Source organism: Tyto alba, unplaced genomic scaffold (assembly GCF_018691265.1).
Source record: "Tyto alba isolate M040663 unplaced genomic scaffold, T.alba_DEE_v4.0 Super-Scaffold_12, whole genome shotgun sequence".
Taxonomy (NCBI): Eukaryota; Metazoa; Chordata; class Aves; order Strigiformes; family Tytonidae; genus Tyto; species Tyto alba.
In genome coordinates this window covers 1440149-1455006 of record NW_024881274.1, presented here as the reverse complement: position 1 = coordinate 1455006, position 14858 = coordinate 1440149, and the positions used below count along the sequence as shown (strand labels likewise).

Sequence of the window (14858 nt, the reverse complement as noted above, 5' to 3'; positions counted from 1 at the left end):
AACAGAGCGTTGTTCCTATTGGCCCCGATCCGCCGACGCCTGGCCAATGAAAAAATCACCTCGCTCCACCTTCCCGCCAATGAGAGGCCGCGGGGGCTTCGGTCACCAGGGGACGGCGCCGCCACCCTTGGAGCTGTCTCGGCCCCTCCCGGCACCGGGCGCTGCCCCGCGCTCTGCCGCCCCGGCTCGGCGCTAGGACAGCCCTGCCCGGGCCCAGACTGCCCCCGCGGCTCCGCCGTCCTCTGCGTCGCCTTCCGGAGCAAGAGGAGACCTCCGTCACCCGACGCTGGCGACGGAGCCGTCCCTGGCCTCGCACGGTGGCGGCGGGGCTGGGTCGATGGCCGAGGTGCCCCAGAGTTGCCAGGTGTGATAAATAATAGAAGAATTTTGCTTTTGCTAAAAGTAATTAAACAATTACTTTTATTGAATTAGGCTGAAGCTGTTATTAGTACAATGATACAAATTTTAAGAAAAGTAAAATAATTTACTAGTGGGAAAAGAGAAGAGAAGGGGGATTGATCAGAGGAAACACCAACCCAACAGCCCCCCCTTTTTCCTTTGGAATGCTCACCAGATGGTCCATATCAAAGGATGGTAACTCCTTTGCAATGGAATGGGAAAGAACATGATGGGCCCTCTCTGTTATCTCCTGTTCTTGAGATAAGAGAGGAACTGGAGCCGCTGAGCCATAAAGACAAAAGAGCTACAAATTAGCCCAGACTTGAAGGACAAGGTGTATGGGACCACAGGACTGAGTTTGCGCATAAATAAGGGTCAACGAGCGAACACAGTGAAGAAGACTACGAGCCTTCATCTGCAGACCCCTGCCCACGACCACCAGGGAGCACTGCGCAAGCGCGACGGGAGGAATTTGGGTTGGGGGGATATGTTAATGATTTCTCGGAACTAATTGTAATATTCCCTCCCTATCCTTAGAAGTAGTGATGCATATGTATTAGAGTAGATGAATATGTAACCATTTATACAATAAAAGGGAGCCCCTTTTGGCTCCAGGGCGCACCACTGCGCCCAGCGCTGTATTCTTTGCTCCACTGACTTTGTCCCCAATAAAACTTTTTTTATATATACGTGGGCTTGTTTCTCACACAGGGCTGCGGGGCTGGAAGGGGAAACTGAAGGAGACATGATGGGAGAGGGAGCCCGGCTCAGGCAGCGGCTCACCACGTTGCCAGCCTGTTTCCTTCTCATCACTGCTGCTGGTGTAGATCCTCTGCCCAGCGTATGAATATTGCTGTTTTCACTAAAAAGGACTAAGGGAAACCTGAAAGGCCTGAAACCAAACCATACTCTTGTCTACACTTCTCAAGCTGTTTTGCTTTTCAGTTCTCGAGCTATTTCGGTTTTCACTTCTCAAGCTATTTCTACGTAATCTAGGGACATAATTTTTGCTGCCATTTCTACTTGGGTGGATAAAGGCAGCAGCGCACAGATAACTTCATGAGGATAGAGGCATACATTTTTTTATGTATTGTCTGCATTTGTGTTGTGACACATCTCTTATTTCCCCGCGCTGGCTGGCCTCCAGCCCTCACTCCCTTCCGTGCTGGCAGCCGGCAGGTTCACGGGGAGGTCAGTGGGGCGAGCCTGGGGGGATGGATCCTGCCCGGTGTGCGGGTGCTCTGCCCGCCCCGGGGGGTTCAGGGTGCAGATGTTGTGTCTGCTGCAAGCCCGAGGTTTCACTCCAGGAGATCACGGGTGCGTGGAGGGGTCAGCAGTGAAGCTCTGGACTCTGTAGGTGCAGCGGCCCCTGCTCCAGGAGGGGCTGGCTGCGGGGCAGAGCGCTGGGACGTGTCCTGGTGCTGGCCAAAGCTCCTCGGGGTGCAGTCCTGTCCCCCAGGCTGAGGAGTTGCAGCTGGAGCTCGGGTCTGAGCGGGGGTGGGCTGGTGTCCCCTTTGGTCCTGCATCTGAAGAGGAACCGGTGCAATCTCTGTTCAGTTTGGGGAGCTTTGCTTCTCCCCCCCTCTTTGAAATGGTAAAAGGTGGGGGAGTGCGGCCCCTCCGCCCTTGCTGTCCCCTCAACTACAGATTCAGAGCTTGTATTTCTTGCATTTGTTTCTGCAAGAGACTCCTTCAAGGTCCCGCAGCAGAGAGATTTGGGAAGCTCAGAGCCCTGAGAATCCCCCCAAATTGTATCATTCAGCGAGAGCTTCTGCTGGGGGTGCAGCAGCAGCCACTGCCTCCTCCAGGGATGACCCTCCAAGGCCAGACCAACCTTTACCAACTGCAGAGGAAAATGCAAAGGGGTTATTTGCAATATTTAACATCCACTTTTTAGAGGTGTTTTCCCAGTGCAAGTGATTTCTGTTGAGGAAGGGACATAGACAGAGAAACTCTGCTCAGCTTCTGTGCAAGCAGGAAGAACACAGTCTCGCTGGGGGAAACCGAATTCTTGCAGTTTAGATGTGCCCACAAGATTTAGGTATTGACTCTATTTCTTTATTCACCGGGTCCTGTACTCATACTCTACACCAAGGTACACGCGTGGCCTGAGGTGTTGACCACTTTGACCCACTGTATTAAAGTGGCTCCCTCAGTTTTCCATGAACTTGGCATTCCTCTCAGTGTTACAGTTGACATTGCTACCTGTTCAAGGCAGCAAACCAGCAGTTAAAATCAATATTTTATTATGTTGTAAAAGCTCTGTGCAGGAACCTGATGTGACAGGTTGCTAAAGCGTTAAAAGCTTGCTCCCTGAATTGATTTCCAGGCTGTTGAGGTTGGCAGTGGAGACATACTGAACCTTGCTTTGGAGTCCAAGTGTTTGCTGCCTTCCTCCCTCAAAGCAAAGTCAAGACTGAAGGCTGTAATTGGAATTTCATTCTCCCATAGAACAGTACACAGGAGGACACAGCTCTGTGAACAAGCTATTTCTGTCTCTCAGCAAGACACAGTTTATCCAATACGATCTGTTGCTCCTAAAACACTATTTCAACCAAATCCCAGGTGTGGGCCCACATACAGATCCATATCCAGAAGTCTGGCTGCAAACATTAAGTGCTCAAATGGGACCAGGCTACGCCAGCTCCACGCAGCAGCAAAAGCTCTGAGGAGCAGAAGACACCCACGCCATAAGTGAAGGCCTAACAACAGGTTTTGGAAGTCCCGAGCCCTCCTCACCAAAGAACAGTTAACTCCAGATTTTGGTATGTGCTGAGAGACCCGAGTAGCAGCTCTATGCTCCCATTATCTGATTTTCATGCTCCTGCCGGGCTGGGCGAGCCGAGGACCCAGCCAAGGAGGAAGAACGTAGCCGACTCAGTATGAGTGATAAAGTGTGCTTCCGTTTATTGATTTTTGTTACAGCTTTTTATAATCCTTCTACTAATTATGCCTACTAGTCACTAGCTGATTGGCTTAAGCTCTGAGGGTCGTATTCGCACGGTCCACCTACTTGCAGTTAGTTTACAGCACAAGTTTCTCATAATACTAAGTTTCTCATGCTACTATTTCTAATTCCTCTTGACTTGTTTTCGATACACGACAGTACCGTAACACAATGTTTCTCAGACCACCGTTATCATAACACTGGGTTTCTCAGACCACTATTCCTAATTCCCCTTAACCTGTTTTCGACACACCACGGTACACAGGGCTGAAGCGTCCTTGACATTCCTCCTGTATCAGCAGCTGCGAGCAGCTGCAGGCAAACCCTAGTGAGGCTCAGCATCAGCAGCTAGAGCAGGCTCTGATCATACAATTGCTCGGTGGGCTCAGGACCCTTGTCTCTGAGCCATTCTCCAACAATTCCCCCTTTTTCTTTTTGTAGGAGCAGAACCTGCGCCAACGTTCACTCAAAGATTTTCTTAATACATGACAAGGCACAACTTAGGCATGCAGGCTTACAATCTACTGGCTAAAGGCACAGGACCCTTGTCTCTGAGCCATTCTCCAACATGCTCCCAAACAACAGTAATTTGTAGCACAAAGCGTAAACATGCTGCTGGTATAAGCCTGATGCTGTTGAATGGAAATCTACTTCAGAAAAAAAGGTAAGCCATTGGATGCACTATCAGAGGAGGCCAGCGCAGCCCATTTAAAATAACTGCTATATTGATGCACTGCCTATTTGGAGCAGTTCAACAGGTTTAAAGTCTTTTTTTTTTTTTTTTTTTTTCCTTCCCACAAATCACTATAAACCTCCTCGCTGGACGCTGTTTTGGACTCCATGCTCAGCGGCGCAGAGGCGCGAGGGGTCTCCAAGCCGCTGCTGAGGCCAGTCCCGCTGCTGGCGGGGCTCTGCCTGGAAGCCGGTCCCCACCCGCCCCTCACACCCGGGCCGGGCGCCCCTTCCCCCGGGGCCGAGCCTCACCCGCCGGCCCCCAGGCCGGGACACAGCCAGGGTCCCCCGCCCGGCCGCGGTACCGCGGCTCGGTCCCCTCAAGGCGCTGCTACCGCCCAGTCCCGCCCGCCGTGAGGGGAGCCGCGGCTCCGCCCACACCACCCGCGCCCGACCCAATCCCAACCGCGCTCCCAGATGACGTACAGCAGAACGCCCTCCCCCTCCCTGCTGCTAGGCCAATGAGAGGCGGGCGGCACCGGGAGGCAACCGTCTGTGCCTGGGCGCGGCGGGCGGAGCGGCCAATCCGAGGCCGCCGGCCGCGCAGGGGGCATCACCCCCGCGGCCCCGGAGACCCCGCCCAGCCCCGCCGCGGCGCCTGCGCTGCGCCGCCCCCTGGAGGCTGCGTGGCGGGAGCGTGGCTGCGGCTGGCGCGGCGCTGCGGGCTGGGCGCAGCGGCAAGATGGCGGGGCGGGTAAGTTGCGGGGGGGGCGGGAAATGGGGACGGACACGGACCCTTCCTGCCCGGCCCGGCCTCGCCGCTGTCCCCCCATGTCCTGCTTTTGCTCCTTGCTGGGCACCGCGGTGGTTCGATGGCTTCTCGCAGCCCCCCTGCCGGCGTGATCGTTCAGCCCTGGGGGTGGGGGGTCCCCCGAGTGCGCTGTGGGGCTGTGGTGACCCCCTCCCAGTGGTGCGGGGTCCCCTGAGGGTGCTGGGGCCGGGGTGGCCCTTCTCCCCCTGGAGAGTCTCTCAGGGGCGCCGTGAGGCTGAGGTGGTCCCTTGGTGATGTGGCGCGTGGGACAGGACTGCAGGGTTCCCTCAGGAGCACTGTGAGGCCAGGGTGACCCCTAACCCTGTGGGGCAGGATTTTAGGGTCTCCCAGGGATGCTGTGAGGCCGAGGTGGCCTCTTAGTGACGTGGGGTGTGGGACAGGGCTGTGGGATACCCCAAGGAGCGCTGTGGGACCAGGGTGACCACTCTCTCTGTGGTTGTGAAGCAGGATTTAGGGTTCCCTCAGGGTGTTGTGAGGTTGCAGTGGCCCTGTGGGATGCAGGACAGGATTTTAGGGTGACCTAGGGCTGCTGTGAGGCTGTGGTGACCCCTTGGTACTGTGGGGTGAGCTTCTAAGGCTCCCTCAGGAGCACCATGAGCCTGGGGTGACCCTTCTCCCTATGGGGTGTGGGGTAGGATCATGGGGTCCTCTAAGAGTGCTGTGAAGTCCTAGTGATCCCTTGGTGCTGCTGGCAGTATTTAGGATTCCCTAAGGATGCAGTGAGGCTGCAGCAGCCCTCGGGTCCTATGGGGATCAGGGCAGGATTTTAGGGTGCCCTAGGTGTGTTGTGAGGCTGTGGTGACCCCTCTCCTCATGGGTTGTGTGGCAGAGGCCTCTAAGGATGCTGTGAGAGTGGGATGACTCCTTGATGCTCAGGGATGTAGGGCAGGATTGTGGGATTCCCTGAGGGGCCACCATGAGGCTGGGGTAACCCCATTGTGGCAGGATTTTAGAGTCCCCAAAAGGTGCTCTGAGGCCCTGGTGATGCCTCAGCACTGTGGGATGTGGGACAGGTTTGTAGGGCTCTTCGAGGCCCTACAGATTTCACTGCCTTGTGGGCAGTAGCCAAGCACCATGCTGTGATGTAGGTCCAAACTATGTTGTGTTAAAACACACCTTAAGGGTTGTGAATGGTTTTTTTTTCCCTGTATTTATTGAAAAAATTTAAATTTCCTTATTTGTATCTCTTAAATAACATCAGCAAGTGACCAAAAAGGCCTTAAAATGTGAAGTAACAGTCTTGTCTGTCAAATCACTTTTTGCTGTGCCTTGTACATCCTCTGTGTTTTCAGGTGTCCGTCTCCAAGTGCTGCAAGATGCAGTTAAGATTGCTCTTCTCTTTTCTATGAGCTCAGTCATGCTCTGCTGGATATCAGCTTGTAAAAGTCACATTTTTCATTAATGTCTGCTTCAGGCTGAAATATTCTGTCTTGGCCAAACAATTCAGTGATCGAGATCTTGGGCAATAGGTTTTCTCACAGTTTTTTTGTATTATGGTTTGTCTGGTGGATGCAATGACAGATGGTGCAGTGGTGTGATGCAGAGCAGTGGAGGTTAGAGCAGTGGTGAGAAATTTGGCCCAGTGATGAGCTGTGCGTCAGAGGTGAGCAGATCCACTTAAGTGTTAGTTCTAAACTGCTGCTGATTAATTGAGAAAAAAAATCACCTTTTGCGGTTTCTCTTTGTTAAGAGCTTTTCTTCTGACCCTGCTTTAGATATGTGGTCTCACTTTCTTCCTTGTACCCGTTTTCTTCATCTCACCCTTTGCAGTTAATCCAGGAGAAATCTCTGTGTTTTGACTTGCTTTTTTTCAGCTTTTTGTTGCCAGAAGTGGGAGCCCAGTGCTTTCATCGGTGGTAAGATCATTTTGGCCATAATGAATGTTATTCTGAGACTCCTTGCAGCTTAAACCAATCTGGCTGCAGTGATCTTGTCTTGCTCCCTACTCACTTGTTCTCCTGAGTCTTTTCAGTATGCGAAGTTGATGGAGAAGACTATCTGTGTAGTTTGATGAGTTAGTTTTCAGTTACCCTTCTGTGCTGGAAAGGCTTAGTGAATGGTTTGAGTGCTGGAGGTGGTGACTGGAGGTGTGGGGAGGAAGTAGAGGGCTCAGCCCCAACTTTTTCTTGCTGCTGGGAGCTTTTGTGTTACTAAACACCTTAAAAAACATGCCTTTATTTAGCCAACTTGAAAGCCTGGTGGAGGAAAGGGGGGAAAATTATGCAAATTTAAGATAAAGATTGGAGCTTAGTTACCTTGTAATCTGGCAATTTGCATGGGCGATCCTTTCCTTGGGTTACCAGGAAGCTTCTTACTATTCCGTGTTTTCATGATTTATCTGCAAATATGATTCTTGCAGAATTATCAGATTATTTCATGCTGTGAAGAGAGTTCTTAAGCAAAATGTTCAGTGCCATTTTCTGAGCTTGATCCAATCTTGCAGTGTGTTGAATGCTGTTAATGTAAATTAACAAACGAGTTGCCTGCTCCCTCCGGCTTGCATGTGGGATAGCAGCAGCTCTGAAACGGATGTGGAGTTCAGGGTGAGCAAGCAACAGCACGCGTTTTGGATGTGACATCGGAGTTATTGTGATCCTTGTCTGTATAAATAAGGAATAGTAGGTAGGAGGATGGAGATATGTGATATCTCTAGGTACAACAGGTGAGTCTGGTACTGGAATACTGATGCTATTCTGTTGTTAGTGTTTTTAAAAGGTGCTTAAACTGTGAGAATGGGTAGAGGAAGCTTCAGTGACTGCTTCTGGCCTGAAAAAATGGCCTGCAATGCAGTTTAGGGCTTAGTCTCTTTTAGACTCATGTGATTTGATTTGCGTATGTGTACTTCTGCAGAGAGAAGTGAATAGCTTTCCTGATGTAGAAGAGAGACAAAATCTTAAAACTCCTAGTAACATTTAAAATAATTTAGACAAATGATAAGTCAAATCTTATTAATTGTCTAGTGCTGTTTCAGTTATATTACTCTACTCTCTTAATTGCCTTGGGTTTCCTCAGTCACAAGGAAGAGATGGTGATTAACGGTGATTGAAGTTTACAGGAAAAATAGATTATGATGATTAGAAATAATGGCTGTTTCTCTTATAATTTATTCTGTATCTCTCTCTGCATGATAATCGTTAGGCATGCAAACAGAGCACTGAGTCTTGCCAAGACATCAGCCATCGTTTCCTACAGAAGAGGGAGGGAATGGTGTAAAGCTGTCTAGCTGTGTCCGTAGTTGGTTACGGATCCCTTGTCCTAAGATTGGACCTCTGGAAGTTAACTGGTGTTGTCTGTAGCTAACTGATTTGAACCTCATTAGGAACTGGTTCTCAAAAGGATGTAGAAAGGCCGGGTGATTTCTTTGCCTTGTTCCAGCCAGTGTTGAGCTGTTGATCCAGAGCAAGCTGTGCTTCTGCTTGTACTGTACCAGATTGGGGAGCTACATAGAGAAGTGGTGTAGGAAATAAAGAATGTCTGCGTGGCTGCAGCTTTACTCTTGTGCTCTGTCAGGAGGTCTGACTTTCTTCAAAGAGGAAATCATGTGTGCTGAATGTTGATTTGGTAGCATGGATGTTGGTGATGATCCCCTATCAGAGAGACTGTTGTGTTTTTCTTCAAGGAATATTGAAGTTTTGTAATAGCTGCAACTTGTTTAACAGTCCATGATGATTAGAAATAATGTCTGTTTAACATGGTGTAACACCTTAATTTTTCTTTATTTGCTATTTGAGACTCATTTGGAGTGGTATTACCATTAGCCCAGTGGTAGGAGACACTCACATGTTTGCTTCTCAGAAGAGTTTCACTCTGTATTGGAAATGATTTAGGCTCTGCTCAGGTACTAATAGATGTTGGTTTACCTTGCAGAACTGTGCAGTAACTCCTCTAGAAGAGCCTGTGACTTGAGCAGAACATGTATTGCCGACATCTGGTGAAATCAACTGTCAAATTGAGTGTAGCAGTAGTGGGAGGAGTGGTGGTGAAGGACAGACTGTGTCCCTTGGTAGTCTGTGGTGCTGAAGACATTGCTGGACTAACATATGCTCTCTTGTTCTTATAGTCAATCCCAGGGCAGTTTTAGGTTGGATAGTTTGGTAGAAACTGAAATAACAAGGGTTGGATTTTATGTTTCTGAGTTAAAACTGTAAAGTCTGATTTCTGCTAACATATGGAATCAGCCTTCACAGATACAGGCATCATCAGGCAACTAGAGGAACATTTGTGAATTAACTTAGTTCTTTCTTGCATTGTGGTACAGATCCTTCCATTATCATATCAGGGTTTAACCCCAGCTGGCAACTTAGCACCACTCTGTTTCTTGCTCACTCCTCTCCCCTCCCACTGGGGTGTGGAGGAGGATAAAAAAAAAAAGTAAAACTCACGGGTTTAGATAAGAATGGTTTAATAACTAAACTGAAGTAAACTATAATAATAATATAATAATAGTATGAAAAGGAGTATAACAAAAAGAGAAATAAAATCCCAGAAAAGACAAGTAATGCACATTGGAGTTGCTCACCACCCACTGACCGATGCCCGAGCAGTGAGCAAACTTCCTGGCAAACTCCCCCCAGTTCATATACTGACCATGATGTCCTATGCCATGGAATAGCCCTTTGGCTAGTTGAGGTCAGCTCTCCTGGCCTCTTGTGCACCCCCTCACTGGCAGAGCACGGGAAATTGAAAAATCCTTAACTTAGGATAAGCACTGCTCAGCAACAACTAAAACATCAGTGTTTTATTCTCACATTAAATCCAAAATACATCACTGTACCAGTGACTCGGAAGAAAATTAACTCTGTCCCAGCTGAAACCAGGACACATCACTTATCTTTTTGTAGTGTTTCTTAATATGTAATATGAAGAAATAGGTTTTTACTAATATTTAGGGAAATGGGAGAAAACTAAATCTGAATTTGTCTTTCTGAAATCGCTTCTGCAGCTGTGTACTTGTCTTTTGAAATCATCACAGATAGATTTGTACCCTTCTTATAGGACTTCTGCATTATAAAAACCCATGCTAAATTACTTAGAATAAAACTCTGACAACCATGTGACCATGTGAATGCTTGTGGGCATGGGATATCAGACCCTTGTAATCTTTGATTAATTTGTTGCTTAGTCTTGCAGAAGCAGTGTGCCCAAAGTTTGTGCCTAAAAAGACAATGCAGTAGGGAGATGTTAGTGCTGCCTCTCCATCTTCAGTTTTGGGGGTGCTGGCATATCATACCTCTTTTCTTAACATGGACAGGCCAGTTGGACTATATTTTGTTAAGAATTTTTCTTAGTAGGAAAAATCTGTAAAAATCAAAGAATGCTTTTGAGGATCATTTCAAGTGTGATTTTCATAAATATTGCTTTTATTTTTTTCCCCTACGGCACAGCAAGATCTTTCTTCCTATCCTCTGTTCTGTGACCTGTACCTTAGAGCACAGAGGCCATTCAAGAGAAGACCCTGTGGTTTAGGGGATGCCCTAGCTATGAATTTGGAGGAAGTTCTGTCATAAAATCAGATCTGCTTGAGTCCACAGAAAACCAATCCTTAGAAAATAGTGATATTTTGCTAAATTACCCACCAGGCAGGACATGGTTTCCAGTGGAATAAAAGTATAATTGATTCCTTTCTTTACGTGAACAAGTACAAAACCCCTTGAAAGCTAAAATATAGGTCCTTATGTCATGTTTTGATCTTTTTTTTCATGCAGGAATTTGTGGCTATGAGTACACTCAGAAGTGTGAGAGAAGTCAAGCTTTAGTAAGAGCTAGTGCACTGAGTGCTAACTGACCCCGGAGCAGTGTGACAGATAGTGATGATGTTAGTAAGTTCAATATTTTTTCAAAAGACGAGGTTCAGAGTGTGGTCTGTTCATGATTCAGTCATTCATGTACCTGTCAGGATGCTGTCTCAAATCAAGGAAGTTCTATGGCAGTGACTGGAGTTTTGTGACTAAATTTCCACACTGGCCATCTTCAGAAGTTTTTTTGGCCTCCAGGAATTGGAGAGTTGTGTTGGAGAAGATCTGTGAACAGAAAAATTCAAGCAAGGAACACCGTTGCCACAGTTCATAGAAAAGCTTTCAACACAGTATCCTAATACTCTGCATTTGAGCCAACTGATAATACTACTGCTTGTTAAATCAAGGCTGAATATATAGTTCTTCAGGCACTCTCTTGCCCTGCTGCTGCTCTGGTGTGCTCTTTCCTGTGTATGTATGTCAGATACTCAGTTCAGGAAGGTCAAATGTTTGCAGCATAAAAAGATTTGACATGTTTCTCTTGTCTCCTGGGATGCAATAAAACAATGACCTTCTATCAAAAAATCTGGAGTAATTTATGCCCTAGAGTTGTGTCAAGTTACATTACATGCTTTTTCTGTAGAAAATATAGAAATACTTGCAAGGGATTGCATCTTGTTAAACACAAACTGCTTGTAACTGGGTGGCATTTGGTACATTAGTCATTGTCTTGGAGAGGTTTAGTGCCAGATGCAGCCCATCAGTGGTGGGGTGAGTTACAAATATGCAGGGACAGCATCATCTCAGGGTTTCATAAGGCAAATTCCAAGTTTAAGGGGGTATTTTTAACCTCATCCCTTTTGCTGTTGGGTAACTTTTCAAAATAAACGGGAAGAAATTTGCATCCATTAGGTGTCCTCACGGCTTGTGTGTCAAAATCCTGTGACTTGTATCCTAGGCTAACATCTTAGACATGGTTGTGTGATGTTTCATTCCTTTAATCATTTTTAAAAGAGGTTTAGATGAAACACAACAAGTAGCAATTTCTTGTAATTAAATGGTTGATCATCTTGGCTTGTGGAAGAAATGTGAGGCAACATCCACTCCAAAAATGGATGTGTTAATTACAAGCGCACATATTCTGGGTCATTACTGCTTAACTGGAAGGTGGAGTTGATGTTCACACTAAACTGTCAGGAAACAGCTTCCCAGTTACATGACACAGCTGCACAGGTACAGATATATTTTCTGAAATCCCTTTACTAATAATATTGTAAAGAACTGGTGTGGAGAATGACATCTGTGGGCAGAGCAAGCTGTTTAATTAGAATATAGAGGCTACATGATACTAGTAGCTTGTAGAATTTCTCCTTCAGTGCGCTTGTTTCTTCTGCTCTTTTACATCAGGCAGATCCTTCGGTCTCGGAACTGTAAATGGTGTTTCTGATAACTTTGCAAAATGGTGGAAACAGTACAGCCAAATTTCCAAAGCTGCTTCTTAAAAATATCTTCTTAACTGCACTGGGTAAAATGGTGTTGGAGTTACCAAGCTCCATTACAGAACTGAATTCATTTGGCTGTAAACTTTGCAAGCAAAGGGTAAGCAGCGGTCACCACCCTTAAAAACAATAGCGTCTAATTGCTAAGTTTGGCACTTCTGTCCTAATAAAGTGTCTTTCATGTGCTAAGGCGGAAGTAATTTCTAGATTACTGCCCAGGCTATGAGAGGGACACATACCTGTTCTTGGAGAAGGAAAATGGAAATTGTGTTAAGCGTAGATTGTATATAATGAACGGTCAGTGAAGACCAGTGGGTGTCTGTATTGCTAATCCCCACTGATGATTGGGCTTGACCTTCTTTGTTTATGTAAATAACTCTTGTATCAGATGAGAAAGAAAGTTACTGGTGGTGCAGGTGTGAAACTGCAGGGGAAAAACATTCCCTGTTTCATTTCCAGCCCTGGTTGATTCAGGAGGTGGTGGTGTGAACTCTTCTCTCCTATTTTCAGGCATTTTAGCTTCCGTGTCAGCCGGCAGCTGGCGTGTGCGCGGCGTATCCGGGTTTGCCTTGGTGCCTGCTTGGCCGCCTGAGCCAGCGCAGGGAGGTGATTCATACTGGTGGGAGGGTCATGGTCGGGGGTGCGGGAAGGAGGGTTGCATCTCACCCGTCGTTCTCGTCTGGACTTGGTATTGGGGCTGTCTTGGTGTTGACTTGCTCAAAGTTCCCTGACTTTGACAAAAATTTGAATATTAATTCTGAGATTTTAGCTTTCCTAATGTGTTATTCTTTTAATAGGAGAAGAAAATTAGTGTTTATGAGCTTGTTATCAAGAGAGAGTGCAGCTTCTTCCCAAGAAGAACAAAAGCTTCCAGCAAAGTAAACTAGAGGTCAAATGGAGCAGATGGAAAGGCTGGTCCTGAGCGGGCAGTCAGGGCTGCTTCTCCAAGGGGACAGTGGGCTTAACCTGCCGGGCACAGCAGGGCTCTCTGAGTGATGGTAGATCTGGAAAGGAAACCTGTTTTGCCAAGCCTATTGTTCCGAAAAGTTATTTGTAGGTGTTTGATCCCTTCTTGAAACTGCAGAATTCTGGAAGCTTTATTCAAGTATTGTTTTGAGATGTCCAGAAAAACCTTCTGCAAACTAGTGACTTCCTTATTTAATTTTATTTATTTATTTATTTATTTATTAAATTTTAGAAACACAGCGTTTACGACATCTCTTGTTGCTGAGTCTGGTCTCTGATGTAGGCATCATGTTCTTAGTCCTTTTGTAAATATTAGTGAATGCTTTCTTCAAAGGAATTTTGGTTTGTCTTTACTGTTTCCCACTAAGATATTACAGTGCTGGTTTCCTCTTCTGTTTAGGAACCCATTCTTAACTGCTGGCCAGTAACTGTGATAGTGTTGCTATTGTTTTATACTAATTTCTTCTGTCTTTTAGTGTAGAGTTGTTTTTCCTCTCTGTTTTTCAGCTCCATGGTGTATGTAGAGAGAAAGTTGTCATAATCCTCCTCAGGCTTTCTTGTCCTGGGAGAACTTGATTTGTCTCCTTCTCGCAGGCTATTGCTGACCCAGCTCTGCTGCAGCTCGTCTTTCTGCATGCTAGTGCTGGTGTTTGTCATCTGTGTGCTCCTGATGTTTGGAGTTTCAATGTTTATCTCAGATTCTGTTGTCACTTGGTCCTTTGGATCTTTAGGTCCAGGCTGTATCAGGCAATGCTTTGTGCATGTCTGCTTCCCATCAGGAGCATAGTCCTGGATAATGTAGGGTCTGCATATCATCATCTCAGTTCCCTGTTTTATCTTCAGAGCTCCTTTAATACTGTAATTCTTCCTTCCAGTATTGAAACTTAATTTTATTTGCAGATTTTTAGTTGTGAGTCAGTGTTTGACTTCGAACACCGTTGAGCAGCCATGCTAGCACACAGCTACCGGGCAGGCACACATCTGCTCGGTCCTTAGTAAATATGGACTAAACTTCCTTCCTGAGAATAACTCCTGCCCAGGTTCTTTGTTGCCCTCTTTGGTTGATGAAGCTCTGGGCTTAGAGATACTGTGGTGCTGAACAGCTGCTGTAGTAGAGCTTAGAGCTTTTTCAGTGGAGATCCCCATTTCTATGCATCTGGCAGTGGGCTCTACAGAGGAAATTTCAATGTCTAGTACCCAGAGTTGTCATGTTTCCTAACACTTGTCTGCCAATGTCTGCATGACAGAAATTATATATATGTACTTATGCATATACATATATGTGTGTATATGTCTATATGTTTTACACAGAAAAAAAATCTAAACATATAACACTTTAACAATATTTGTCTTATACAGACCATGCAGAAATGGTGCACAGAACAAAACCTGCCTTGGCTATAGAAGCTGTTTCATAATCTCTTGGGTAGGATTAGGAAATTAAATGAGTTAAGCTGTTGCAGATGAAGAGCATCTCTGCCTTAGCATTTCATGTTTTAACTCTTCTGTTCAGTAACAAATGACAGGTAGTAGTGTACTTCTATTATGTACCACCAACTTATCTCCTATGGGGTCTGAGTAATGGGAAATGATGTTTTTCTTTAGCTTCCTCTATCATCAGCTTTAACAATTCACAAATATTAACTGTGCTTTTGTACTATGTGCTTGCCTATGGAAGAATGTAATGTAGTGTACAATGTGTAATATTCCAGAGGTTTTATTATTCATTCTTTTCATCAGTCATGTTTTAAACCAGCAGTGCTTTGCTTTTACTTTGGATGCTTGTTTTGGAATTCAAATGGACAAAA

The 14858-nt window shown here is 46.3% G+C and overlaps 1 protein-coding gene across 3 annotated transcripts in view; it reads left to right on the top strand.

The window, feature by feature from the left end:
• The first annotated feature begins 4692 nt into the window (after positions 1-4692).
• Positions 4693-14858, top strand: part of NSF (N-ethylmaleimide sensitive factor, vesicle fusing ATPase) — an 84443-nt gene continuing 74277 nt past the window's right edge. Inside the window, exon 1 of one of the 3 annotated variants that reach the window (XM_042787326.1) lies at positions 4693-4772. In XM_042787326.1, coding sequence (XP_042643260.1) covers positions 4761-4772 — 12 coding nt within the window. In that variant the 5' untranslated portion in view covers positions 4693-4760. Of the gene's footprint in view, positions 4773-10643; positions 10666-14858 lie in introns of those variants that run through there. The other 2 variants (XM_042787328.1, XM_032996535.2) reach the window with 2 other exon arrangements.